Genomic DNA, 26,843 nt, shown 5'->3' with positions numbered 1-26,843 from the left:
AATGTACACCAAATTAAGAAAAATAGCACATCAATCAAGCAAATATAAGTGTTGTAGATAATAGCAATAATAAAAACATTGCTTTATTCTGTCATAATTAAAGTGGTGCTAAGATTTATTGGAAAACTTAAAATTGATATTTCATTCAACAATATGAACTGATTAACATTAAGAATGCAGATCAAGGACAGAGATAAATAAATACATCATAAGTCAGCAATTTCAATGTGTCTAAATGTAAAAAAATATATCGTTTAGAGCTGCTGCTCTATAAACGAAGTGCATTCTGGGATCTGTTGTGACTTGTCTGTGCCGCTCCTTCGAAGACTGTATAGATTAAAATGCCAAAACGTTGACAGTTCAGAACGGAGAGAAATGTTTTCTCGATTGCTCAGCATTTTTATGTTTGCGAAGAATAATGACTCTGCTCATCTATTAAATATAGACAAATGTTATCCAAATATTATAAAAATATTTGAGTTTCTTTAATTCTTTAGTCTGTCCTCTCTGCTTTATGTTCAGTTCTGGTATAATACAAATGTATACAGACAATGATGATATGGACACACACCAATGAGTGTATGTGTTATCGCTAAGCTGCCATGTTCAGGCATCCACGTCCTGTGAAGGTGCAGTGTTTCTTCAGAACTTGTGAGGGCGCTGGTGTCTCATAATTTGTATTATTGAAATGTTTGGTGTAGATTATACAGAGGAGGCGAGCTCTGCAGCAGGAATTCACACACGCCTTCCTCCAGGAAGTTCCAGTTGGAGGTTGAAGCCCATCAATGATAGAGCCATCACCCTTGTTGCACCCAAGCACAACTGACAACTTCTCAGCCTAAATGGGGAAAGGCGCAGCCATCGCTAGGTAAAACAAGGCTTCTGATGAACGGCTCATTGAGCAGTCCTGTGGTTGCTATTTGTCCCGAGAGCTGTTGGCTGCAACAGAAAAACAGATACATGTGGTCAAAGAAACATATGCACCTGTAGCTCAGACGTCTGGCTCCTAACACAGTGGAGTTGGCCTTCAAAGTATGGACAACATTCAAGTATGTTCAGTAAGTCCAACCCTGCATACTGAGGACCAAATGCTAGCTCTTCCTAACCCTGATGAAAAGACAATTATTGAAAATGAGACTTTAGGGTATTAACCACAACTGTGAATGTAGGTTCCTCACCTCAGTGCTCCGAGTCCCAGCTCAGGATCTGAACCATAACTATGTGATCAGGAGAGGCAGAGAGGGCTGGGAGAGGGGCTGAGACTGCAGACTGGTGTCACAGCAGCATAGAAGGAGGGGTCAGTGAAGGGGAAGAGGAGGAGGAGGAAGAGAAAGACCCCGAGCAGGTAGGAGGACAGGATGGTGAGCCGATGTGGGTGCTCCATAGCGGTGCTTATGGCTGGGAATCCCATGTAGTTACAGAAGGAGTGGCAGAGCACTGGGCCGATCAGGTGTCCTGGAACGGCATTCGGGTTCAGGCGATGACACCTTAAAAGTTGTGAGGAATGTGTGCACCTGTGAGGGTTCTCACCTGTTCTGATGAAGATAAAGGCAGTGTAGGCCCCAAACACGGCTGTGTAGGAGAACTGAAAGACTAAGAAGAATCGTTGGCTCAGCACTCAGAAACACGGTACCACAGCGACAAGAAATACACCTTTCACTCACCTGCAGATAAAAAGATTCCTGTCACTGAGCCCTGGCGGAACCTCAGTTGCTCGATTACATGGTGGAAGTGAGCTGAAAACAGAAGAACGCCGTCAGGAGACACAAGGTGACGGTGAAGGCATCGAGAGCCAGCACTTACCCACACCAAAGAACAGCGGGCACGTGAAGATGGCGGTGGACGGCCCCGCACATGGCACCAACATGGGCAGCATGCAGGCCCTGAACACCAGCTCCTCTGTCAGCGGAGCCACCACCTGGTTCCTCAACCAGCGCACATCACTGAAACACAGCGACCAGAACCACGGATCTGTCGGGCGGGGGAGTAGAGTCACCACTGCTCTTCAACGTATCATGCAGAGTTTGAACCTTTAATGTGCTGATCTTTTCTGTCTCACCCAAGAGCACCCTGATACCATCCATTAGACTCCAGGGACAGTCCATGGCCTGCTGCATGAGTGGGCCCAAGAACAGCACCTGCCCCAAACACAGGACATGGTTGAGTTACCGGGAACCCAGGGGTGAAACAGGTGTGAGGATCACAGACTCGCTCCAGTTTAGCAGAGGAACTAACATAAGTGTGGAGCCAATCTGATGATGTTCCACCTCATTTCAGTCAGTTCTGGTTGAGTGTAGATGAGCGCGTTACCATGGTGAGCAACAGCGGGAGCACAATGGCAGAAAAGAGGCCTTCATATCTGATTCCCATGAGCGCCAGTAAGGTGGGAGTTGTCTGAAAGAGGAGGCAGCCAGATTGGGTGATTCAACTGTCCTCCAACATGATCATGACAGCACAGTCCGTGGTCATGACACTTACCGTGATCCCTGTAAACTCTCGCCATACCAACACAAAGAGCGGCGACAAGCCGGACACCACCAGCACGCTGGTGAAACGTCTCTTGATCACTGTGGGATGATCCCTGCAGACACAACACAGACAAAACAAATATCGTTCAGACCTCAACCCACCCTACAATCAGAAAAGTTTTTTGGGTTTTAGGGCATTTCAAAACTCTATATAAATCCACTGTGGATGTTTTGTGAACTGTATGACAGTTTCTGGGTGCTTAGTGAGCTCTTTTTCTGGCTCCATCTCATTACATACTTCTTTGCTATTACTGAGATGAGCAGAGACGTGAACAGCACCTCTAGAGTAAACCTCTGTGTGCGTGTGTGTTTATGGAGAAAAGAAAAACTCACCTGGGCAGCTCACTCTTCCATACGTACAGGCTGCCAACATAAGAACAAGCTAACAACAGACAGGACAGCACCGACAGCCAGCACAAGCCGTCCACCGCCGCCAGCTGCCCGCTGTCAAATTGAGTCACCGATAAACCTTCCTGTTCTGCCATGACCAACGGAACCAAACAGCTGCTCGGTACCAGACCGGCAGCTGAACCTCCAAACGAGGAAAACCATCCACCAACCGAAGCCTGGAAATGTCAGTGAGCGGTGCTAATATCGCTAACAGCGGGATTTGGCGCCTAATGATTGTGTCATCATCACGCGTCTTCTTCTTCTTCCACTTTTCCTTTCTTCTTCACTTAATGGTTTCATGTATCGCAATTAATTATCTGAATTAATTTGTATTTGTTTTATTCGTTAAAAAAAACTGCATTTAAAGAAACAACGCCACAGCACGGTTGAAAATATTTTATACTTATTATAAAACATAAAAACTAATTCTCCTCATATTTTTTTATACCTTAGATAGATAAGATACTTTTATTGTCAATTCACTCCATGTTTTGAAAATACAGATGAACCGAAATAACGTTTCTCTTGTCTCTAGCTTATCGTGCTTTAAAACTTTAATAAAAAGTTAAAACTGAATATAACATAAAATAAAACATATAAATAAGGGGGAAAAAATGGGTAAATAAGGTGCCAAAAACATGAATGTACATATAGTGCAATACAATGAAGTGAGGTAGGTTGCTGGAATAACACAGTCAATAACACAGAAATTTCCCTCTGTGTGCAAATTTCAAGGTTTTGTGGAGTACAATTGCATTTCAGCAGGGTTAAGGTCCTGGGGAAGAGGGCAGGAGGTGGGGGAGGTAGTGGATAAAGTTCAGCATCCTGACAGCCTGGTGGATAAAACTGTTTGACAGTCTGGTGGAGCGGTTGTTTTTTGTAACAATATTATTTTATCCTATTATTTTTATCCAGTAAATTGGGATTGTTTCGTTTGTCTTATATCTACGCAGTGATGAAAGAATATTGCATGCTTTTATTTATTTTAAACGGATCATATTGGAGACACGTTTCTTTTGAAATGATCCAAAATGAAACAGGAAGTTTAGGTTCTAGTTCAAACACAGAAAAAAACCAGATATTAGTCATTACAAACATGCCTGATGTCTATCTTCTTCATTTTTTATGTACTGTAGTTCAATTAGTTGTTATTTTACTTTTTATAGAACTTAATTTTGATGAAGCAATTTTTGTAAATCACGTTCTGTAAACGATACCCTCGACTACATTTTCAGGAAGCACATTTACCAATCTTACCTGAAGGCAACACGGCAATGGTGCGATAAGAATATTTCTGTCCGGAAGTCCGTGAACGCGTCCCAGCCACTCCGGGAACAGTCGGGAACGCATCTCCGTCTGTGTGAGCGTTTCTTTTATTCCTCCTCCTCTTTCTCGGCCGCAGTCTCTCTCCAGGCTTTCTGGATCCTACGTGGACCGACAGAGCAGAAAACCGGAGGAGGATTTTAGGTACAGAAGCAGGACCCGGACCTCGGTTGGCCATCATCAGCGGGTACGGGCCTCTATCTCTTTATTAATGATGGCTGCGTGATTTTATGTGAACCTTGTTATTAGACATGGTGACCTGGCATCTGTGGAAGAGCTGGTGCTGATGAAAACAGGTCTCCCTTTCTTCACCTCCTCTGGACTGATGTTGCAGCTGTTTGTGGTCATGACGCGGCGGTGTGTTTGTGCGTAGTAAAGGAGGGCGTGTGTGTGTGTGTGTGGTGATGCCCCCCTCCGTGTGTGTTTGTATGCTGGTGGGTGGGTGGGTGGTGGAATCCCCATCCACAAATCGCGTCCTCTCTATTCTGGATATCAAATGAACAGACAGGCTGGATTTGTCAGCGGGTAACTGTGGGGACGTCGGGTTTCTGTCACGCGTTCATCCACCCAGCGTGGGTCTGCGTGGGAAAACGCAATCTGCTGCAATACACGCAGACCCAGCAGCAATGATATGAGCAGATGATGGCCATGTTGGCATCATCATCCACCCCCCACCCCAAGAGCTGGTTTTGGACCCTTACTGCTGAGTAATGAAGAGCCACAGCTGAGAGGGGTGGGCAGAGTCACCTAGTGGAAAACCACAGACGAGATGGTGATGTGAGCGTGTTCCCCTCGGAAGAACTGATGATGAAGACCTGCACTCATGGACCAGATGGAGATTCGCTCATGTCCCGAACCTACAAGTATTCAACAGTCTGATAGAGAGTCACACGTTTATAGTTGTGTTGTGTTGAATAATCTCACTTTTAGATCTCACTTTTAGATCATTATGGAATCAGAAGACATTGCAGTATCATCTTACCAACATCAGCACATAACACAGCTGATTTTACGGTATAATGTGATTATTATATAATGTTGATATTGTTGTATGATTTAGCCAGCATTGCAGAACAATGTTACTGGATTCCACTGTAATGTTGCAGATACATTGTCTTACCACTCTTTTGTCACTCGGAGGTGGTTTAGATGACTTTACTGTTGTTGACATGTGCACCTACTGTTGACATTGCTGAGTTTTGAATGTAGGTCTTATGTGACCATGCAGGATGCAGCTGAGATTACCTGCTTTATGGACCCAGGGGGTTAAAGTGAGGAGGCGAGCCCACAGCAGCAGGAAAGGGAGATTTATCATGAGATCCAAAGCTTTAGTGCTTCTCTGAAGAGCTTCTGAGTGGTGTCATGCACTCCAGTTCACAGCTAAATAAAGCCGAAGCTTCCACATTCTTCTGAAGAGTCTGTTGAGCTACGTGTAGCTCTAAATCAAACCTCCTGAACGCTCACCTGTGTGCGGCTAAACATTCTCATGCAATTCAAAAGCACTTTAAAGCATCTAAAAATATTTGAAACATTCAACAAGGAACTACCCAGCTCCTTTTTATTGCATTTGTTCACAGCAACTTTCCATTTATGATTTTCGGAGGAACTTGAGGAGGGAATCGAAGGAAGACATCTGCGTTTGAATGACTCTTCATGGCCGGAATACAACGACTCCCAGATGGCTGCAAATTCGCGGCCAAAATGCTACACAGATTAAGAGTAGTGCGGGTGCAGACACAGGAAAGTGATGGCAACATGATGTTAGGAGGCGTGCTGCTTATGGAAGAAGAGTCCAGTGAGGAAAACAGTATTGGGTTGATGCTTAATAGCATTAGCATTAAAAACAGCTGAGAGAAACGTGTCTGATCAATAAAAATAAGCAGACAGAGAAGAAAGTGCAGGCGTGTGGGCTGAATGTGGCCGTGGGGGTGGCTAACGTAACAGTTCACAACACTGTAGGGTCGCTACAGTGGGACGTCTTACATAACGCCCAGCTGAAATAAAAACTGTTACTCAGTTCAAAGTGGGACTATTTTAATCACACTTGACAGGAAATATTCAGCAGGACTACAGAGCAGCTAAATGTGTGATAGGTTTGGTCATGTGACCTTCAGAGATCATGCACTTGCTTCAGGAATTTTCAACACAGCTGACATGGTCGGCCTAAAGTCCTTAAAGTCTGCCCTCTCAGTCCCAAAGACTGTAAAGTGATTCACAAGCGCGTTCACACAACTAGTTCACGCAAACATACAGCAGGAGACGATCACATACATGGTAACCATAGTAACCACTCTGGGCAAGGTCAGGGTCTGTGCTAACATTAGCATATATGGAGAAATTAGAGTTGTGCTTAGATTAAAGAAATAAAGGGGGACGCAAGGACCATAAGCACCCCCCCTAATTAGTTATTATTATGCACAATTGTAGGTTAACATACTCATTGATCACACTTATATTACAAAATGTATATTTCTTCTGTCAACAAATGTATCTGCTCCAAGCGTTTCTACCCTATCACCAGTAGACTGGAAACGTTAGCTATATCACTCCATAAAACGTATCAAAACCTTTATTAATAAGTTTTGCATGTGGGGTGTGAGGATTACAGTTGAGGTTAGGTGCAGCTGTCATTACAATATATCATATCATATCATTATATCATAAAAACCTGGGCCCGCTCCGCAACATGGGGCCTGACACACAGTGTGTGTTCTGCGTACAGGGAGAAGCGGCCCTGATGGAGGTTCTGTTTGATTCTGGTCTTTGTTAGTGCTGTGTCTGTTTCTGGTCCATGTCAGTGTTTTGATGGCGTTGTGTAACTGTTTAGGCCCAATCAGCAATGGTTCCTGGTCCTCTATCCTCCCATCCCTCTGCAGACTATGTCGTTCCTTTTATCTGTTTCTCTTCATTATTCTCTCCTTCTTGCCTTCTTTGTCTTCTTTTGTCTCTCGCTCTCTCCCCACCCCCGGGACATGGCTGTGGCTTGATTGGAAAATGTGTGGCACAGAGCAGGCAATCCATCACCCTGCCAAAGCCTACCACACACACACACACACACACACACACACACACACACACACACACACACGCACGCACGCACACACACACACAGAAACCATCATCGTCAGCCCTCCCCTTGGCTTTCTTTCACCTCTTCTTGCCCTTCAAATCCAGTATTTCTAAACCCCGCCTCCTACTACAGCTCCTCTCTGGCCACGCCCCTCGGGCACCCACATGAGTCCCGCCTCCTCTGCTCCTGTCTATGAGCCTGACTCTGCTGTCTGGTGCACAAATGGACAGAGGCAGAGAGAGGCGTGTTTACGCTGAAGCATCCTCCCTTCTCCAAACGGATGCTGTTGTTGCAGCAGGTCAAAGGTGACATGAGAGATGGTAAATCACATTTAGAGTGGCGTCCTTTGAGAGGCCCATAGGACCCGTGACTTATGTGTCAACACTGGGTTCTCCCTGCTGTAAGAAGACAATCTGGCCATGTGTAAATACAAGCTGTGTTCCTCTGTCCATCAGTCTGTTCTGAAAGGTGAATAAATAACAGCAACTAAACTAAACTATTGTAGTAACATAATAATAATAATAATAATAACAACAATACATTTTATATAATAATAATAATAATACATTTTATATAGCATATTACTTAACCAGAAAAGGAGCATAAAGTGCTCCAAAGAAGACAAAATACAGAAAATGAATAAAAACACACCAGTAGAATTTGATAAGAACATCTAAACAGAAAGAATTAAATACAGAAATGATCAGTCAGTTAAAAGCCAATCTGAAAAAGTACATCTTTAGTTTTAAAAGGCAAGAGTCAGTGGTGGTGGGATATCACCCTGTTCCACAATCTGGGACCAGCAACACCAAACGAGTGGTCACCCAACTGTTTACATTGAGACTTTAGAACGTCCAGGAAAAGTTGGGCAGAAGAGCGTGAGGTCCTGCTCTGGCAACAAACAACAATAGTTTAAAATGAATTCTGAAGAAAACGAAGTCAGGGGAGTGACGGCAACACAGGTAGCATGTGCTGACATCCCCAGGTGTTTGTTAAAAACCGAGCAGCAATATTCTCTCTAGTTGTAAATGAGACGGGGCCGCCTGGCCAAGGCCGACAGAGTATTGCTGTAGTCCAACTGTAAACTGATACAAGCCTTCTCAAGGTCCTGCCGATTTAAAAGAGGCCTGACTTTGGCTCATAGGAGCTCATTTAGACAATCGAGCCGATCTGCTTTTCAACTTTGAAGCCGTTGTCAAATATTACTCCTAGATTTCTGACCTCCAGTTTTACAAAGGATGCCAGTTACAGCATTCAATGTTGATTTGGTGCCAAACAAAATATATTCTGCTTTGCTGTCATTCAAGTAAAGAAAGTTCTGTGCCAGCCGGTACCTTATGTCAATGATACCGCTCATTAATGTGTTGACATCTGTGCTGTTGGATTTTATGGGCACATAAATCTGTAGATCATCAAGGTATAAACGGAAAGCCAGATTATGTTTAGCTCTGACTGAAGCAAGGGGAAGCAGGTGCAGTAGAGCGGATGGATCCCAGGAGGGAGCCATGTGGGATCCCACAAGGGAGAGATGGGTGGGTGCTAAACAGCGGTACCGATCATTACAATAAAGGTGTTGTTGGCTAAGTTCAACCTAAACCATTGCATAGCAGTCCCACATATATCAACATGGTGCTCTAGGCCAGATACAAGGACTGACTCGGTGATACTGCTGACTTGGCGCTGTGTCCGGGCCCAAAGCCAGCCTGAAAAATATCTAAAACACTAATAATATTAATAATAATACATTTGATTTGTAACATGTGTTATCGTAATATTACGAGGAACCTACAGGCCTCATCTTCTGCAGTCAATTCAGAGAACAATAAAGGGACGGACCGTCCATTGGCACAAAGACAACAGTATTCTAAGTTGGTGGATCCGATTCTGCCATCAGCCGTGCTCCTCTGTAGCGCCACCTCAGGTCCAGGTTTCATTCAGTTCCTGGGAATTGTGCACTGGTGAATGAGTTTTTCCTCGCCGTTGCTCAGATAAAGCTAACAGGAAGAGGAAGCATCAGGAAACTATCCTCAGTATTATCTCATTCACATCCACAGGATGATTATCTAACTGGCACAAAGGCAGAATAAAAGCTTGGTCTTGCTTTCCACGCTGTGTAGGTGGTCTCGCCCACTTTTGATCAACAATAGGTGCTAGCATCAAGAACTGGCTCAGATAATGTGGGACAGCCATCCAGGGTTGGATTTGTGCTGTCCACACAGTGACTCAGTGCGTGTGAGCCCCACGCCTTTAAGACAACAAAGAGCTTGTTACTAGCTGGTGTCTTCTAAACTAGTAGCTGTCCTTGACTCCAAGATGAAGTCTGTGGCAGAAGAGCCACCTTCACAAAGAACGACCTTGCCTGACTAAAGCCGATCGTTCCTACTGGCTGTTTTTTCTTTCAGCAGTGACCCCCACTCGTGGCCGGTGGGCATGGTTTTGGAGGGTAGCTCAGAGTCTCTGTGTCCCCCTCCATCTCTGGAGCTGCGCCCATCCTGCAACAAGAGCCAGCCCTCGCCCCCCCTGGGCTCAAGCTCACAACCCCACGACGGAGTCTTCCCCGAGGACAAAGAGCCGGTCAAGTACGGCGAGCTCATCGTCTTAGGGTGAGTGATGTCACTCCTGTTTCCTCTCCACAATAGCCGTTTAGCATTAGCATTAACTATCTGGAATCAAAGTGTCATTCCTGATTTGTGGCTTTTGAAAGCAAACCATTTCAGGTCTTACGTTTGTGTCCCTCAGTCTGAAATTTTTGTGTTTGTTATTTATCTAACATTCAGTTTTTCTGTTTACCTGTTGAAGTTTGTCAAAGGTGTGGTCAGAACATAACTGTATTCCTCAGTGTTTACAGTGAGGACAGACTAGCTAAGGTCAATAGCAGAGCAGTGGCTCCACAGATACAAAAGTCATTGGTTCCAGGCTACATGTCACAGCCCTTGAGTAAGATGCTGAAAACAACATCAAGGTTTCACCAGTAATTTAAATATGTGACCCGTCAGCCTGTTTGAGAGTAGTCTGACGTTTATCCCCTCGACTGGCAGGAACCCCTTCATCTGTCTCAAGGTTCCTCCATCAGACAGGCTGCAGATTTATGGTGAATGAACCAACACGTGATACCGAGGCCTCTTTATATCTCTGTCTCGGAGTACAGTGAACTCATAAGGTTCCATGCCACTCCCCCCTCCTCCTCCTCCTCCTCCTCCTCCTCCACGTGCCGAATACATTGCTGTGAGCACACACACAGACCCCCCCCTTTCCCCCCCCCGACATACACACGGGCATCGATCCAGGCAACTGTGAGTGATGAGAATGGCTCAGCTCTCTGTCAAGGTGATTATGGGAGGGGGTCGCCGGCGGCGGACACTTCCGGTCGCCCATCCAATCGCCCCCATGGCCTGCAGCTCTGGGCAGGTGCTGCTTCTGACAAATGCAGCGCAGAGCAGTAACAGGCTTCTGTTCCACAGGCACAATGGGTCGCTGGCTAACGGAGACAAGGGGCGTAGAAGAAGTCGGCTGGCCCTCTACAAGAGACCTAAAGCCAATGGGGTCCGCCCTGATGTCATCCACAATGTCTCCACCCCTCTGGTGTCAAAGGTGAGAAACATGACCCATCATCATCCGTGCCCAGCAAGGCTTTCGGTCAGAGTTGTTGGTTCTGTGCTTCAGAACACAGGAGACCATGATGTAAGTACCCCCCCTGGGTGGTCCGCTGTCCACGTGACCTGTCACAGCGCGACGCAGAGGGGCAGTAATGTGGCTGTTGGTGGATGATCAAATGACATCAATCATTTTGTGTTAGAGCTGCTGGTGTTGAGAGGGCATGTCCTCCGGGAACACTTTCAGCTGTCCTTGCCATGTGACCAGACTAATGTCTCTCCATTGGCAGGCACTCAGCAACAAAAGCCAGCACAGCATCTCCTACACGCTGTCCAGGAGCCACTCTGTCATTGTGGAGTACACACATGACACCAACACAGACATGTTTCAGGTCAGTACGTCCACACGCGCACCGCCACGCTCCGCAGTGACCTTCAGGAGACGCAAGGTCACATAACTCAAATGTGTTAACGTGCACACAATGAAACTGAATTCCTGCGAGGGTTCGTTTACATGAAATGCAGGCTGCAACGCTTTTGTATCGGAAAGAACCGAATATTTTAAAATTCATGGACAGGCACAAAACCCAAAATACAGATTCATTTTAAAAAGTTGCCCAGTGACTGGCTGTTTAACGTATGTGTCCTCTGCGTGCAGCTTGACTCCACCCATGATCCACCTATTGTAAACTGCTTTGGAGCTAAGTCCAGCTCCAGATTTACACACCAATCGAGCGAGAAGTGCAGTCCGATTTCAACGCACGCGTAAACGCACCTAATGATGCTAAATGCTAAAACCACCCTTTGGTCCAGCGTAAACATCCGTGTCGGTTTTGCGGTGACGTCTTGTCATGTGGACACGGAAGTAAAGTTTCCCAGAATCTCCTGTTGTTTGTTTTTCAACTTCTTCCTCGCAATTGTTGCTTCTGTGGACGTTTCCAGTCAGTGTTTGTGTTGCTGCTGAGCGGGTGGTTTACACACCTATCTGCTGGCATGCTTACAGCCACATGTTTGCGGATGTAAGCAGAAGATCTGTGAGTCCTGCAGAGAGACATCGGATACGAGCGCTATGGCGCAGGGAATGAAGAGGAGAACAGAGGGAAGTGTGAGGGAGGAAGAAGGAAGTGAATAGTCTGAGGAGATAAAATATACACGAGAGGATGAGTCAGACGTGTCTGCGCTCAGATGCTCACGCGTGGCCAGTGGAGCGGCTTCTTTAAGGAGATCAGGACCCAGCAGACACTCACTCATCTTCTCTGGCTCATTCACATTTACCTAAACGGAGTCTCACAACCGCTCCGGCTGTCTGGAACATCTGGGAAAGACACCAAACAAATGTGTGAAGCTGCTAGCAGCAGAAGGAGCTAGTGCTTATCGTTCTTTCAATATAATGACTCTTCTTCTCATCGGTCTCGGCAGATCGGAAGATCCACTGAAAGCATGATTGACTTTGTGGTGACGGACACGGCGGGCGGCGGTCAGGGCGGGGGCGCCGCGGGAGAAGGCAGCGGTGGAGGCCAATCGACGCAGAGCACAATTTCCCGCTACGCCTGCCGGATCATGTGCGAGCGCAGCGCTCCCTACACGGCCCGCATCTACGCTGCCGGCTTCGACTCTTCCAAAAACATTTTCCTGGGGGTGAGTGTTCTTCGCCATCAGTGCCAGTAACTATGGCAGCCACACAGGGAGCAGCAGCAGGGACAGGCCGCACCTCCCCCAGCTGACATCATAGCTGTGAGGACGGACAGGCACGTGACCTGCCCAGAGGCATCATGGGAAGCGATCTGTGCGGTAGCATGAGTCATGTGTCGTGTGAAGGGCTGTTCGTGTTTATGTCACGGTGGAATCCTGATGGGAGCTGCTGTGGTGTGTGTGCATGTGTGTGTGTGGGAGATTGCATCATCGGCCTTCATACACAACAGTGCTCACCTGACCAGCACAGGCGTACCTCCCACTGATGTGCCACAGACGCCCTGCTCGTCGTCCCATCTCGTAAACGTCCTGTCTCATCCACCTGACTGTGACTACAGGCTCAGGTCCTTTCGTGAAAGGGTTAGGGTTAGGGTTAGGGTCACATAGGCCACAAAGCGCTTTGAGTACACAATGATGGCTAGAAAACCCCTGAAAGAGATCCACCATCACCACCTTCACCCTTTTTCATGTCTGTAGTCCGGCTTTCTGCTCCAGAACTGCTGACACGTGTGAAAGCTTTGGAAGAGTACACACACAGACACAGTCAGGTGACCTGCCGCTACGGCAAGCGAGAAGACCAATAATAGCCTTTCACGTGATAGCATGACTTCATCCCATACAAGATTCATCAGCATCGTCCACAAGTAGGCCAGCCAGAGTCACCACGACGTCACACACCCATATGTAAAAACCAGACTCACACACATGTAAAAACAGTCACCAAAGACTCTCCCTCTCTCACACACACACACACACACACGTTATTTGGTCTAATCTGTAAGAATCTGCCTGTAAAAGTTGCAGATTTATTCCAGCTACCAGAGCAGAATGTGACACATCTGAGTGCTAACTGTTACTCCTGTGTTTCAGGAACGCGCAGCCAAATGGAGGACGTCTGACGGTCTGATGGATGGTTTGACCACCAACGGCGTCCTGGTGATGCACCCGACAGGGGAGTTTGTGTCTGAGCCTGGCCCAGGGATCTGGAGGGAGATCTCGGTCTGCGGGAACGTTTTTGCCCTGAGGGAAACTCGTTCAGCACAACAAAGAGGGAAATTGGTAAGAATGGAAACGATAGATGATGCTCCTCAGTTTTCAGAGGTGTGGGTCAGAGCAGAATTTCCGGCTATATTAATTCTTTAACCAGAGCAGATTTTATCATATGGGTCACAGACCTAAAATAACAGTTAGCTTTGCTTTAGTGGTAACATCACGGGATATTTATAGAGCTCACAAAATCTCTCTACACTTGACCCTTTGACAGTAGTGTTCCTGGACTACAGTGCCGCCATGTGGCTGTATAGGGAAGTGCTCAGGCGCAGCTTTCCTGTATCAAACTCCCGCAGTTTAACAATGAATCCACATCCTGTCCTGTCATTTCAGGTAGAAAATGAGTCCAACACTCTCCAGGATGGCTCTCTGATTGACCTTTGCGGGGCCACCCTGCTGTGGAGGACCCCTGCTGGATTACGCCACACCCCCACTCTTAAACAGTTGGAGTCCCTTCGCCAGGAACTGAACGCCGCCCGGCCCCAGTGCCCCGTTGGCTTCAACACCCTGGCCTTTCCCAGCCTGGCACAGCGGGAAATAGTTGACAAGAAACAGCCCTGGGTCTACGTCAACTGTGGTCACGTACACGGGTACCACAACTGGGGCTACCGCAAGGATAAGGGTCCGGCTGGCCCTGGAGGCACAGCACCAGCCAGCACCGGGGAGAGAGAGTGTCCCATGTGCCGGCGAGTGGGTCCCTATGTGCCGCTGTGGCTAGGCTGTGAAGGAGGTCTGTACCTGGACGCAGGACCGCCCACTCACGCCTTCTGTCCCTGCGGCCACGTTTGCTCAGAAAAGACAGTGAATGGGTGGAGCCAGATCCCATTACCTCACGGTACTCACGCCTTCCACGCCGCCTGCCCCTTCTGTGGAACCTGGCTGACAGGAGAGCAAGGCTACATCAAACTCATCTTCCAGGGCCCTGTGGACTGAGGCTGGAAGCGGACTCCGGCAGCTGGTGTGGACGCTCGGTGCAATAGCGAAGGCTGTACGAGGTGTATAGAGAACATGTAAATAAACGTGTGGGCTGAAGAATGTCGGCTGATCTTTTGTAGCCTGTGGTTGTAGGTTCTCCCGTCAGTCCGTATCAAACACTGTTTGAGGACTTTTCAAACCAAATGTGTCGACACCGTCAGACTTTTATTACATTTAGAATATGTCCAGAACACAGAGAAGATCAACGTGAAGGTGAGTTCTTGTTTTTATTAACAAACAACCAGGAGCTTCTTCATGACAGACAACATGGAAACAAAGCTATAGAAAACAAGAATCACAATCAGCCCTGCCCTCCACAGGCGAGGCGACGCAGGGCAGAATTACAGACGTGTATAATACAGTGTCATCAGCAAAATATCAAATCTATCAAAGTGCAGAACGTGTTCTGCATCAACTCTACAGAGACTGATGGGGTTCCAACGCTAACGCAGCCAGTGTACGGGGAGGGGGAGGAGCTAAAATCTGTGATGCATTAGGACCGCCTAAGACATTGTTGACCCTGAATTTTGGATGTGTGTGAGATAGTGCATGGGGGGTGGGACGAATTCATCACACTGCAGTAACACGATTGGCAGGAAGGGAGAGATGGGAGTTCATATCCGGTCTGCAAACTGAGACCAATCAGTCCCTGGTCTCCCACATGCCCCCCAACATGGTACAGGTGGTCAGAATGGCAAAGACACAGCATCTAGTGGACAGCTCTGAGAATTCAAGCCAGGCATGTTAGCAACTTTACAGATGTCAGTGATGACCCCGTCGCCACATGCAAGCCCCGCCCCTCTGCACCACAGACAGTTCATTTCAGGCTTGTGATGGTTCATGGACGCCATGTTCTCGGTCGGTGTCTGCTCGGATTCTCCTTGCTAACATGTCTGTTCAGGGAGGATGATGCTGTTGACAGAGCTGACTCAGAGGAAACAGCTTCACCTCTACCATCACACTCACACACACACACGCACACACACACTCACACACAAGGCCAGGGCAGCCCAGCCCAGCCCACCTTTTCACATTTTTAAAAACTGAATCACTTTCTAATTGTAACATTAGTAAAGCAACGTTGGAATTTAACATGCTAATATTTCAGCTTCAACACAATTTGTTAAACATTCATATAAGAGGACTTTGGGGTTAAAACCAAAACCAAAATAAAGGCCCAGTAATCCCAGTGAAGCTTAAACTGTGACTCTATCAGAGACATCTTCACTGACCCACACGCTAACCACTGAATCGGCGGCTTTAAGTGGAACAAAGTCCACTAAACACATCAACAGGACAACCAGGATCAGGACAATCAGGTCGAAGGGCCGCCCCTTCAACAACAACATGCCCCTTCCAGCATGAAACTACCCATACAACCATCAATAAAAACAGTTAAAATAAAGGAAACATGAAGAAGATGGTTGAAACTCCTCATCATTACTTCCATGCATGTCCAGGAGTTTCAGCAGGTACTTTAGCATCATGCTACATACTCCCTCTTACTCTAACACACAATTGTGTCACTACAATATGAATTCACCACTGCTGCAACCACACTTTGTCAGTAATTAGAAAATATTCACGCTGACGAGGTTAAAGATAAATGCAATTAGGGAATTTCCATTTAATTTAAAAGGTTGATGAATTGAAGCTTCCTGCAGACCTGTTAGCTCTGCCAATGGTCAGTGACTGTAAGCAGCTTCATGGGGGAAGCCAAACATGCTTGTGAAGGGGGGAAAGCTGGTTTTACAGGCTGACACTGAACAGTGTGGAGAGCTAGTGTTACTGCAGCACAAGGACGTGGCAAGGATGCACGTGTTCACACAGAAAACCGCCGGACAAAGGTTAGTGCATATGGCAACCACAGCTAAGAGTTACAGAGACAAATGCTTCCCCGCCAGGAGAAAAAACAAAAACAAAACTGTTGGTATGTATCAATGACCTCTAGTGACCTTCTGGAGCCATTCATTTCTGTGTGAATACACCTGACAGATGAGACGGGAGGAGCTTTCTTTATGAATAAATGATAATGAGGGATCACCGTTAACAGGCTGCTGGAAGTCTCACACTCTCTCTCTCTCTCACACACACACACACACACACACACAGCTGAATGAAGGGCTGTCATCAGTTTGTAGAGTGTCCTCCTCTGACCTCCTGCTGGGGTCACAGATGAGGGACGGTGACACAGAAGAGATGGTTGTAGTGACATTGGGACTGGCCGAGGAGATGGCTCCTCTAACAGCAGCCTCCTCCAGACTGCCTGACGGGGGTGCTGTCGATCTTTAGGTTGGGTTTGTCGCCCCCAGCTGTGGCTCCTGGCCCCATGCGCTTTTTGATCTCAGCCGCCATGGTCATGAAGGCCTGCTCTACATTGGTGGCATTTTTGGCACTGGTCTCCAAGAACGGGATGGCCAGAGAGTCTGCAAACTCCTACCACAAGCAAAAGCCATGAATGGAAAAAACAGGTTACCTTTCGAACCCTTTGGTTGTTTGTTTACTTATTGCTGAGGGTGGGGTTAATATTTAGCAGTGGACATGTCAACTGTGCACTGCTCTGCTGCTCATCTCACCTTGGCTGTTGTGTAGTCCACCACCTTCTTGGTAGTGAGGTCACACTTGTTGCCCACTAGAAGCTTGTTAACATTTTCACTAGCATAGCGGTCGATCTCCTGCAGCCACTGCTTCACATTGTTGTACGACTCCTGAACCATGGCAACAATGAAACCAGAGTCAGGACCAACAATTCCTCAATCTCGCAGCTTTTAGAACATTTTGTACAAACAAGGTTCAGTGGGTTATTCAGATTAGCTGGAAACTAAGTGAAAAAACTCTTCTGAGGAGATTATTAGTACCAAGGCTGACCCACCTGATCCGTCACGTCATACACCACTATGATGCCGTGTGCTCCACGGTAGTAACTGGAAGTGATGGTACGAAACCGCTCCTGACCTGCAGTATCCCACTGAAAGCAGTTCAAAAACAGATCAAAATAATGAGAACCAGGGGGAAAAGCCATGGAAACGGTCAAACAATACACTGCAAACATGTGCTCGTGTCCAGCTGGCAAGAATCAGGCGAGTTTCTGCTGAAAATCAGGGCTCTAATGTTCTTCATGCTGCTGCTCTTGTTTTAACAACAACAAGGAAAACGGGCACGGACATACAGGAGCAAAAAGTGACAAGCAGGGGCAGCAACCTCGGTAGTGCAGTACGTGATTAGAATACAACAGCTTCCAGCCTGGCGGCTCCCAACAGGCAGGAGTCTCAAGGCAACGTGGAAAAGCACCTGGTAACAAAGCAGCAACGGTGTGAACCTGCGGGTGTCTCCGTTACGCTGAGATTCGGCCTTATTTTGAAAATGTTGGTCATTGTGATTCAGTTTTGGGCTACAGGTCGAACCGTGCCTCTGAGGTTAGCTCCTGCGTGGCTCCGTGTCTGTCAGTCAGTGAGGACACTGGACACTGTGAGAGCAGAACCCTCAGAACCAGGTGTCTGTTAGCCACCTGCTCCACAGAAACCTGAGCCCGTTCGTTGGTTTTAGTTTGGAGACACTGGTGTTGAATCAAACATGAATGCAAATGCTGTTAAAAAGGAAAATCACCTAGTTAAGCCTTTCCTTCTGCTACAGTTGGAGACTGTGTGAATAACTACTTCACATGCATAATTCTGACCTTTAAATAACTGGACAAAACCTTACAAATGTGGACTGGAACAAACATAAACAAGAAAACATTACATAAAATGCCATATCACACTTGTTCAGGCCTCAAACATGAGTCAAAGCTGCACTTTCATCTCTCAGAAATGTGTGAACACCAACACTTCAGCACTTTGACCACATGTCCCTGAGTAAAGGGAAGCGCTCATCGACGTGGTAAAGCTGCCCGCTTTGAGCAATCCCACTGGTCAAGACCGCGTTTGCGTGCACACTTACGATCTGCAGTTTGATGGTCTTCCCGTCCAGCTCGATGGTGCGGATCTTGAAATCCACCCCGATGGTGCTGATGTAGCTCTCAGTGTAGGTGTCATCCTGCAGACATGAACAGCAGCGCTTCAGACTGAGGTCACCACGCTCAGATGTGTCAGAAACAGGAAAACTTACTGCGAAGCGCAGCAGCAGGCAGGACTTTCCTACGCCAGAGTCCCCAATCAGCAGGAGCTTAAACAGATAATCACTGAAAGAAGAAGAATCAGAGCTGGTGTGTGATGCTGGTGGTAATAAGCAGGCAAACCCACATTCAATCGTGTCAATGCATGTGTGAAAACACATCTGATGAGGATCACAACACCATGAAAAGGGTTGCACACAAGAACTTTCAGGCCATTGGGGATTATTTTCTGCAGTGGATTAATACAACCTAAGCCCTCTGTGGTGTGGCAGCAAAACAGTGTGTGTGGCCATGATTGTGTGGCCATGATTGTGTGTTCGTGTGTGTTAATAAAGGAAGATGTGAGCCAGTACTAGAGCGCTCTGGAATCTACAAACAGATTAAGAGGTCCAGTTCTGACACCTGCCAATATATCTGTGGCTTTATTTTCCTGGTGTAACTTACCATCGTTCCAACGAGAACGCATGTCACCCCCTGCTCTCTGTACGCCCAATTGCAGACAGGTAAATAAAGTCACATGATAGATGTGGACAAGTGCCCGATTTCACTGCTATTTTTGTGTGATGGGAAACCGAGAGGTCACATTGTGACATTTGATCAACTGAAAATAGTGTTGCAACCAGTCCAGGTCACATTTCAGCATGTTGATGATCCCATTCTGTAAGTCATATCAAACACATTTCCATAAATCACACTTCCTGGAGTCATTTTAACATGACATTCAAAATAACATATCAAGTCTTCGATAATCGCCGTGGCATCAGATCTAATACCTATCAAATACATTTGAGTTCCCCACCTAAAAATTGGTCAAAACAACACCTGCCATCATAGGTGTTAAACATCTGTCAGTGCAAGATGGGGAGGTTTTACATATGATCCTGATAAAGGTTCCCAATTTCCGGAAAGAATAGAACGTTTTAATGGATTTCCTTAGTGGAGGAATATTCACCCCCCGGATTCAAGCTTACACGACGTGTGTAAACACACAGGGATATCTGCTAAGGGTGTGGATGTTGGTTTAGCTTGTTTGACAGGGATCTGCCCGACACAGGCACGTCTGCACCCTCGCTCCTCGCTCCTCTCACCGCAGCTCAGCCGGCAGACATCGGTCACACTGTGGTAGCTATCGCGTTAGCCCGCTGTTAGCACAGTTTATAAAAGCCAAAGGAATAAAATACCACAGCGGTCTGTCACTTATATTTCACATAACCTTCACATAATTGCGAGCCACACACACACACCTTTGGCAGCTCAATAGTTGCCTTTCGCTATGAACACTGGGTAGTGTAGTCTTATACAGCGAGCTGTCCACTTATTAGCCACGCCAGACACGGTGAGGCACGAGCCGGCCGTCAGCTGACGTTTACCGAAAGACGTTCGCGAGACTGTCCGCGCCCTGTTTAGCAAGACAGCTAGCTGATGTTGGAAGTGAATTTTAGTGGGTGACACTTAACCTAGACTCACAATAACGTGCTGCTCTATAAACCCCACAGTATTAGTGTTTCAAACGGTTAAAACTCACTATTCAGGATTCATAGCTTCGCTCCGGATGCGTTTCTGTCTGCGACTCGACCCTTCCTTCCTGCTCCACTCAAAAACAATGGCGTGTCGGTCCTACTGGTCTGGCTGCTGCTCCCTGTCCCCGAGTCGTTTTTCTGTGTTCAACCTTTACTGCTTCATATACACTGTTGTCTGACGGACATAGCCTGTTTTGCTCCGTGGACCTTCTTTTTTTTCTCCTTTCAATTTGCTCTGTAAACGGCTTAAAATGGCTGCGCAGGTGCGGTAGTGACAAAAGCTGACGTAGGATGACGTGTCGTTTTCAGGAAGCAGGTCAGACATGATGCGTGGTAGTGCCGGGATTTGTAGTTTTTTTGTAGTCTTTCTTTTTCACGCAGGTCAGAGGTGTACTGTATAGGGTTTTCAGAAAAATTTAATCGTAAATATAATTAGGAATCTCTACTTTAGATTTAGATGTTTTATGTATCTGTTGAATGTATCTATGTTATTTGTATCTAATAACAGAGCTCAAGTTCCAGACGTCCAAGTCCAACTGACACAGATCAGGAAAAACATTGTGACCGACTGTCTAATGTTTTGATGGTCCCCCTTTTGCTGACCAGCCAAGTCCTAGACTCCACTAGAACAGTGCAACAACAAGGTGGAACATGTCAAGGTAACATTTTTCCTATTAAACCATAGCACAAAGCATCACACTGCCTCTGACAGCTTGCATTCTTCCCATAGTGCATCCTTGTGAACACGCACACACACCCGGCCATTCACAAAAAATATTCTTCATGAAACTATCTTGGTAGATGTACTCTCTTATGGTTTAGCAATTTTATTTTATTTTTTAAATGCATTTAATCAAACAGTAAAATATATGTTTCAATGTGCTGGATAACATTTATGATACAGTAGTACAAGACGCAACCTGCCAAATGTGACAGTCAGTTTGTTTTTCCAAACATCCTGTTTTGGTGCTACTCCTCCATCAGCACTTCACATATTCGTGGTTCAACTCCACCTCTGCTGCATCAGCAGGAGTGGTAACAGGATAGGGGAAGTATGTGTTTTCACATCTGTCTCCTCCAGGCTGAGGTGTGTGCTGGATGGCAGCTGTAGCAGCAGAAACCTCCAGGACCTGATTCATGTAGCTGGCCTCCTGACTGGCCTCCAGCTCTGGTAGCTCTGCCAGCAGGCCTTTCAGCGTCTGCAGCAGCTCACTGAAACTGGGCCTGCGCACTGGATCTTGATCCCAGCAGCTCCTCATCACTTCATAACTGCAGGGAGATGGGGAAGTGTGGTTATGACGCTCATCTCATGACACTGATTACACAATTATGAGCTAAATAGCTAATAGTTTGGTGAGTCTGCAATTATTTCGTCGTGTACTTGATATTTAGTCTGGTCTGGTGGTCCCTTTCTCTTGATCATCTTCGGATAAAGACATCACAGTAAAAACCCAAATCCTATTATTTAGTGGGTTAGCAAGAACCCTGACCTGAATCCAATTAAACATCTCTGGAGTCATCTGAAAATGGCCACTGTTGGCCCCAATAGAGCATCATGCAAATCAGCAAAAAATAAATAAATAATATCAGGTGAGTGAATAATACTGACAGTCTGTGATCACAGTCTGTGGGTACTTTGAGTCTGTCTCCAGATTGTAGCAGGTCCAGCAGCTCGCTATTCTGAACCCCAGGATAGGGAGTCCTCCCGCGGGACACTATCTCCCACATGGTCACCCCAAATGACCACTGCGGAAACAGAGAAGAAATTCAGTCGGCAACGGCTCAGAACGCACATTTTGATAGCAGTGACACAACTCACAACATCACTTTTGGTGGTGTAGATGGACTCCGATAGACTCTCCATGGCCATCCACTTGATCGGCACACGCACAACTGCATGCTGACGGTAGTAGTCGCTGCTGTAGATTTTCTTAGACAGGCCAAAGTCGGCCACACACACCCGGAGGTCATCGCCTAGCCTGGAGATTCCACACAATCAGCAACAAAACACACACACACACACACACACACACAGACACACACACACAGGGTCTCCTCTGTCTTCTTTATTTAAATGTCTAACGTCTTCCTGCAGACAAAAGTCATCCTGAATACTAATAAGTGATTACAGAGAGGCAGTATTACCAGAACCCACCCCCCCACACACACACACACACCACACAAACATGTACACACACTCTCTCTGTCTCTCTCTGAAAGACTCACATGCAGTTTCGTGCAGCCAGGTCTCTGTGCAAGAAGCCCCGTGAGCTCAAATATTCCATCCCTGCTGCGATATCGATCATGAAACGTAGGAGACTCTGATGGGGCACAAACTGGAGGAGCACCACAGGAACTTTTAAAAATAGGTTCAGGCTTTATTTATTATTGTAATTTATATTAGAATGAATGTCTCCGTTTAGCTCTGACAAGTCACCCTAAATACGAAACCATGAACAAGTAGCCTTAGGGGCTCATTCTACACTGACCCACCCTCATTGTTCTCAAATAGTCTCATGACTGACATTTACGTCCTAATTAATGATAAAGATGACATAAAATTGTTACTATTTATTAGGTTATGCCTCTGCCATCAAACACATTTAAGAGTATTGACCTATTATGTTCCAATAACAACCTATATACCTTTGAATGAAGTAATTTATTACACCGAAATGGAGCATCAAGAACACTTTTTTTGGACTTTTTTTTAACACAGTTTTTGGACTGTATTTAGTATTTAGTGATGGAAATCAACCACTGTGATAAAATGTCTCCCTGCAACTCACCATTGGAACGTCTCCATAGCGCGTATCAATGAGGAAGCGTCGCACGTCTCCGTGTTTCATGTAGGGCAGAATTACCAGAGGGACAGGCAGAGGACTGTCCTGCTCTCTTTGTAGAGTGACACCTTCAGGACAACAGTGGTAAGACAGCTTTCACACTTCCAACAGGCAGGCAGTGATTCTGGTTCACTGCAAACTCACTGAAACTAATGAATGAATCAACAACTTACCGAGGAGTTTGACGACATTTTCATGGTCAAAATTCTGCATGAGCTCTGCTTCACTCAGAAACTCATGTAAGTCTTGATGGCTGTGGATTCCAACTAGATCAAAGAAGAGATAAAATGACTCTTACATAAGAAGCAGGGCAGAGTTCTGACAGAGGCATTTCATCACACATTTTATTGTGCACGCACATACACACACACACACCTGTGGTCTTCACAGCTACTTTGATGAACACAGTCTCATCTGGTGTATAGACTCCTTCGTAGACCAAACCAAACGCCCCTTAAAGACAAAAGATGTGAGGCAGACAACTGGAACGTTGTTAATATCTATGGGAACATTGGCATTATTAGGTGAGCTGACATGGAACATATATTTCTATATATTGCAACTAAATTGAAATATATATATAAATATGTATTTTTGTTGACAGGTTGGTCTCAGGTAACTGGAAAGTTGCTCTTTTGAGGTTGAGAGAGCTGCTCTTGGTTTGTTTCTGTAAGTTTTATCTAATTTTCTAACTATAGTAGCCACCTTTGTATTTAAATCTCCTGCAATACAGAGGTAAAAAGGTGTTTGTATAGGTAAACAACACAGGTCTGTCCAGAATAGGAGTCTTAGTTGTGGCACAAATACACCTGCACTTATAAAGCTAAAACCAGATTATTGTGGCATCATGAACTGACCTCTTCCAAGCTCCTTGCCCAGTGTGAGCTTGTTTCTCTCTACCAGGACATCTTTGAGACTGATCAGCAGTCTGTCACTGAACCCTTCCAACAACTGGGCTACACCCTCCACCCCTGCAAACAAGTGGACAGGCTGTAGAAAAGCTTCTAATAATTACTTTTGTGTACCTGGATCATTTAAAATCAAACACTCTGTCGCATATGAAAAAATCTTGAGACAGTGAAATAAGAAATGTGAAAGCTTTGACCTTCTTTGAAACACTTACTGCTGGGCTGCTGGGGTTGAACCACCTCCTGCTGTGCACGTCGATAAGAAACTACCGTGTTCAGTTCAAACAGGTCATGTCGCTGTTCATACCTGTGGTTTAAACTCTATCAGATAAATGACAGGAAGAGCCCTCTATATACTTTACAGCCATTCTTAAAATCCCAACAAAAAAGAAAGAACACAAAATAGAAGAACTTTAATTTTCTACCAAAACCTGCTAGGTAATTAGATTGAAGCAGGGATTTTGACAAGATGGGAGAATGTAGTGGAGAGTAGAGAGACCAGGGTTTGATTCATGGAGAGTCACAACAAACCCGCAGTCATGGTACATGGCAGGATGATTGGCATGTCCCCTATTTTACTGGTCAGGAACCCTGGAGCATGTTCTACGCAGCTGTTTAAAGACCCTCAGGTTGCAATTATGCTGGATACGTGATCAGATCCTCATGGACGCAGTCAGCATGGGTCAGAAGTTGGCCAAGAAAACTAAACCCTCAGAAAGTTTTTCAGTTTTTGCGGGTTGACCAGCTTTTGCCAAAAACTCATCTTTGGGCATCTTAACCCTTTGCAAAGGTTCCCGAAACCACATTGCGGTCACCATGCGTGTGTCCAGATTTGGACCTGAGGACTCGGTTCCCAAAGCAAGTGTCTCTGCTGTTGCTAACAAGTGGAGGTGTAACAAAGAGACTTTTAGTCCCCAGACTCCTCCAACTTGTTCAGTTTTAGAATCTTCCTTATGTATTAGTCTTAATGTTGAAGGTCTTTACCTGTGCTTGTGCCGTTTAACGGCCAACGCCACAATGAGGATCACAGGCAGGAGCAGAAAGATGACCAGTAAAACCACCAGGGCGACTTTAGCAGAAGACAGACTCTGGTGCCGAGGAGCCCCAGTGGCTGCAACTTCTGAGATGTTGAGACCTTCTGAGACCTTTGGAATCACAGTCGGTCCCGAAACTTTCCCTGGAGCACACAAGATGTTCAAGAGATCAGCTTCAATTCCTTCATGCAGAGGTCAATCGTGCCTGTGCATGAATGGACAACCTTTCCACCATACTTGTTAGCCACACAGTGCTAACTATTGAGAGATGGAAGAAGATTCTAAATCCAGAAAAGTATTTTGGTAGCTGTGCAGCGTGAGCACAGATGAAACTTCAGCCATCTCTCTTTGAATAAACTGAGCAGATAATGAATTATTTTTTTTAAATCTTAAAAGAGTTGAGAAGAGCTGTGTGTACATTTGTGAATAGTAACAGTGGCAGTGGATGAAGGTGGCGCCCCCTGCAGGGTGGAGATGCTGTTCCAGGCTTGCACTGACAATCTGAAGTTGCTCCGAGGACACAGTCCTGATATGTTGACTGAAGTGCCGTTCAGTCCTGTTGGATCCGGCAGGATGGCTGTCTCATCAGGGCATGGCCCCCACTGCCCCCCAGCCTCCTCTTCCTGCTCACACTGGACTCGATAGTTCATTTCCTCTCTGCCTCCCCAGTCACGTGGAGGGTCCCACCTCAGTGTCAACACCGAGTCGTTGAACCAGTGGGTCCTCAGATTGAGGGGGGCAGAGGGAGGCTCTAGGGGGGTTGAGACAGAAGAAATGGGTGCATGTTCACAGTGAGAGCCGTGCAGTACGCTCCTTAAACTACCTGCAGGGGGGTTCAAATTCTGAACTCCTAGATCAAACACATTGTCAAGTACGTTCTCTCCCTTCAAATGTCTCTTACTGGTGCATCCGAGATCAGTGGGATCGCTTGGCAGACGGCTGAAACCTTGGACACAGGTGCACATCTCTGACCCTTCTTCACGTGTCCTGGTATTGGCTGGACACAGCCGGCATGCTCCATCATCATTGGCTGGTTTGTAGTAGCCCATGTGACAGGCTGATGAGATAGAATGATCTGGTCAATATTCACTTGGTAACTATTGAAAGGATTCAATAAATGGCTGAATATTCAGAGTCGCACCTTCATGCGCTTATACATGAACCATTAGCTTAGAAAAAGTGAGATATGTTTGTTGCCACACCTTGGCAGGTTCCACCCATGACTTGGTGGCCAGGCCGACAAGAACAGCGCCCCTGCAGTGGACCCCAGCTACCATCCATGGAGCACTCTCGGAAAGGGGGGGAGATCTCAATGGCCCCCTTCACACAGAAACCTGCCATCAGAGGTGACCCTGCCCCGGTCCCATTGAATGAAACCAGCTGGTCCGTGATGTCAGGACACCTCCTGTAATAGAGCCTGATGGATGTGACAAGAACACAGGTCCCAGAGTAGGAGAAGGCTATTTGGAACCCTCTATCTTGGACCAAGCCCAAGTCAAGAGCTGTGTGGGTCCTCAGATACGCTGGAATCTGAGCCACTGATCTGGGAAAAGGTTCTGTGGTGTTCAGCTCCACGACAGGTCTGCTTTTCCAAAACCCTGTGATGGGCGTGTCTGAGTTGAACAGATAGACTTGAAGTGAGCGAGGTTGTCGATCCAGCTCCTCCTCCTGGGTAAATGTTATATCCATCAGCAGATTGTGAGCGTCTTTACGCTCCATCCACTGGCTTAAAACTGTTCTAAAGATGCTCTGTTTACAGGCTTGGAGCACCAGACGTGTGGTGGCTGTGCCTATAGGAAGGCG

The 26,843-nt window shown here is 46.4% G+C and overlaps 4 protein-coding genes and 1 long non-coding RNA gene across 8 annotated transcripts in view; 2 read left to right on the top strand and 3 right to left on the bottom strand.

The window, feature by feature from the left end:
* Window positions 1–91: 91 nt before the first annotated feature.
* On the bottom strand, window positions 92–3,154 carry rce1a (Ras converting CAAX endopeptidase 1a). The gene is made up of 9 exons (XM_011606445.2): window positions 2,862–3,154; window positions 2,479–2,581; window positions 2,311–2,394; window positions 2,060–2,138; window positions 1,804–1,971; window positions 1,665–1,736; window positions 1,531–1,593; window positions 1,179–1,455; window positions 92–939 (listed from the first exon to the last, which is right to left on the bottom strand). The coding sequence occupies exons 1-8, from the start codon at window positions 3,011–3,013 to the stop codon at window positions 1,226–1,228; spliced, it is 951 nt and encodes a 316-aa protein (XP_011604747.1). The 5' UTR covers window positions 3,014–3,154; the 3' UTR covers window positions 92–939; window positions 1,179–1,225.
* Window positions 3,155–4,203: 1,049 nt separating this feature from the next.
* On the top strand, window positions 4,204–14,682 carry peli3 (pellino E3 ubiquitin protein ligase family member 3). 2 transcript variants are annotated; one of them, XM_029839783.1, is made up of 7 exons: window positions 4,204–4,428; window positions 9,717–9,914; window positions 10,773–10,902; window positions 11,195–11,296; window positions 12,324–12,542; window positions 13,467–13,655; window positions 13,980–14,682. In XM_029839783.1, exons 2-7 carry the CDS (start codon window positions 9,742–9,744, stop codon window positions 14,577–14,579), a joined length of 1,413 nt encoding a protein of 470 aa, XP_029695643.1. In that variant the 5' UTR covers window positions 4,204–4,428; window positions 9,717–9,741; the 3' UTR covers window positions 14,580–14,682. The 2 variants fall into 2 exon arrangements, with proteins under 2 accessions (XP_029695643.1, XP_003966746.1); XM_003966697.3 differs by having other exon boundaries at window positions 4,205–4,428; window positions 9,714–9,914.
* A 147-nt stretch (window positions 14,683–14,829) lies between these two features.
* Window positions 14,830–20,546, bottom strand: rab1ba (zRAB1B, member RAS oncogene family a). The gene is made up of 6 exons (XM_003966698.3): window positions 20,261–20,546; window positions 18,729–18,801; window positions 18,561–18,656; window positions 17,494–17,589; window positions 17,198–17,329; window positions 14,830–17,057 (listed from the first exon to the last, which is right to left on the bottom strand). Exons 1-6 carry the CDS (start codon window positions 20,272–20,274, stop codon window positions 16,863–16,865), a joined length of 606 nt encoding a protein of 201 aa, XP_003966747.1. The 5' UTR covers window positions 20,275–20,546; the 3' UTR covers window positions 14,830–16,862.
* On the top strand, window positions 19,647–21,597 carry LOC115250625 (uncharacterized). 2 transcript variants are annotated; one of them, XR_003889193.1, is made up of 3 exons: window positions 19,647–19,857; window positions 20,764–20,914; window positions 21,337–21,597. It is a non-coding gene; the product is annotated as an uncharacterized lncRNA (long non-coding RNA). The 2 variants fall into 2 exon arrangements; XR_003889192.1 differs by having other exon boundaries at window positions 19,647–20,071.
* Window positions 21,067–26,843, bottom strand: part of LOC101078156 (tyrosine-protein kinase receptor UFO) — a 6,792-nt gene continuing 1,015 nt past the window's right edge. Inside the window, exons 3-15 of one of the 2 annotated variants that reach the window (XM_011606448.2) lie at window positions 26,243–26,843; window positions 25,942–26,097; window positions 25,459–25,791; window positions 24,991–25,183; window positions 24,222–24,313; window positions 23,956–24,069; window positions 23,474–23,551; window positions 23,272–23,364; window positions 23,045–23,166; window positions 22,482–22,591; window positions 22,075–22,234; window positions 21,865–22,001; window positions 21,067–21,524 (exon numbers count right to left, since the gene is read on the bottom strand). The exon at window positions 26,243–26,843 is cut by the window's right edge and continues 12 nt beyond it. In XM_011606448.2, coding sequence (XP_011604750.2) covers window positions 21,236–21,524; window positions 21,865–22,001; window positions 22,075–22,234; window positions 22,482–22,591; window positions 23,045–23,166; window positions 23,272–23,364; window positions 23,474–23,551; window positions 23,956–24,069; window positions 24,222–24,313; window positions 24,991–25,183; window positions 25,459–25,791; window positions 25,942–26,097; window positions 26,243–26,843 — 2,478 coding nt within the window. In that variant the 3' untranslated portion in view covers window positions 21,067–21,235. The remainder of the gene's footprint in view (window positions 21,525–21,864; window positions 22,002–22,074; window positions 22,235–22,481; window positions 22,592–23,044; window positions 23,167–23,271; window positions 23,365–23,473; window positions 23,552–23,955; window positions 24,070–24,221; window positions 24,314–24,990; window positions 25,184–25,458; window positions 25,792–25,941; window positions 26,098–26,242) is intronic. The other variant, XM_029839782.1, reaches the window with a different exon arrangement.

This window comes from Takifugu rubripes, chromosome 8 (assembly GCF_901000725.2).
Source record: "Takifugu rubripes chromosome 8, fTakRub1.2, whole genome shotgun sequence".
Lineage (NCBI taxonomy): Eukaryota > Metazoa > Chordata > Actinopteri > Tetraodontiformes > Tetraodontidae > Takifugu > Takifugu rubripes.
The sequence above is the reverse complement of the archived record's forward strand: the minus strand, read 5'-3'. Positions and strand labels throughout refer to the sequence as shown.

Coding starts and splice junctions, on each gene's coding strand:
- rce1a (XM_011606445.2), bottom strand. CDS start 3,013: ATGGCAGAACAGGAAGGTTTATCGGTGACTCAATTTGACAGCGGGCAG. Junction 2,582..2,861: donor TGGAAGAGTGAGCTGCCCAG/GTGAGTTTTTCT, acceptor TTGTGTCTGCAG/GGATCATCCCACAGTGATCA. Junction 2,139..2,310: donor TCCCGCTGTTGCTCACCATG/GTAACGCGCTCA, acceptor TGTTTGGGGCAG/GTGCTGTTCTTGGGCCCACT.
- peli3 (XM_029839783.1), top strand. CDS start 9,742: ATGGTTTTGGAGGGTAGCTCAGAGTCTCTGTGTCCCCCTCCATCTCTG. Junction 12,543..13,466: donor CCAAAAACATTTTCCTGGGG/GTGAGTGTTCTT, acceptor CCTGTGTTTCAG/GAACGCGCAGCCAAATGGAG. Junction 13,656..13,979: donor CACAACAAAGAGGGAAATTG/GTAAGAATGGAA, acceptor CTGTCATTTCAG/GTAGAAAATGAGTCCAACAC.
- rab1ba (XM_003966698.3), bottom strand. Junction 17,590..18,560: donor AGACCATCAAACTGCAGATC/GTAAGTGTGCAC, acceptor AACTGCTTTCAG/TGGGATACTGCAGGTCAGGA. Junction 17,058..17,197: donor TGGACTACACAACAGCCAAG/GTGAGATGAGCA, acceptor TGCTTGTGGTAG/GAGTTTGCAGACTCTCTGGC.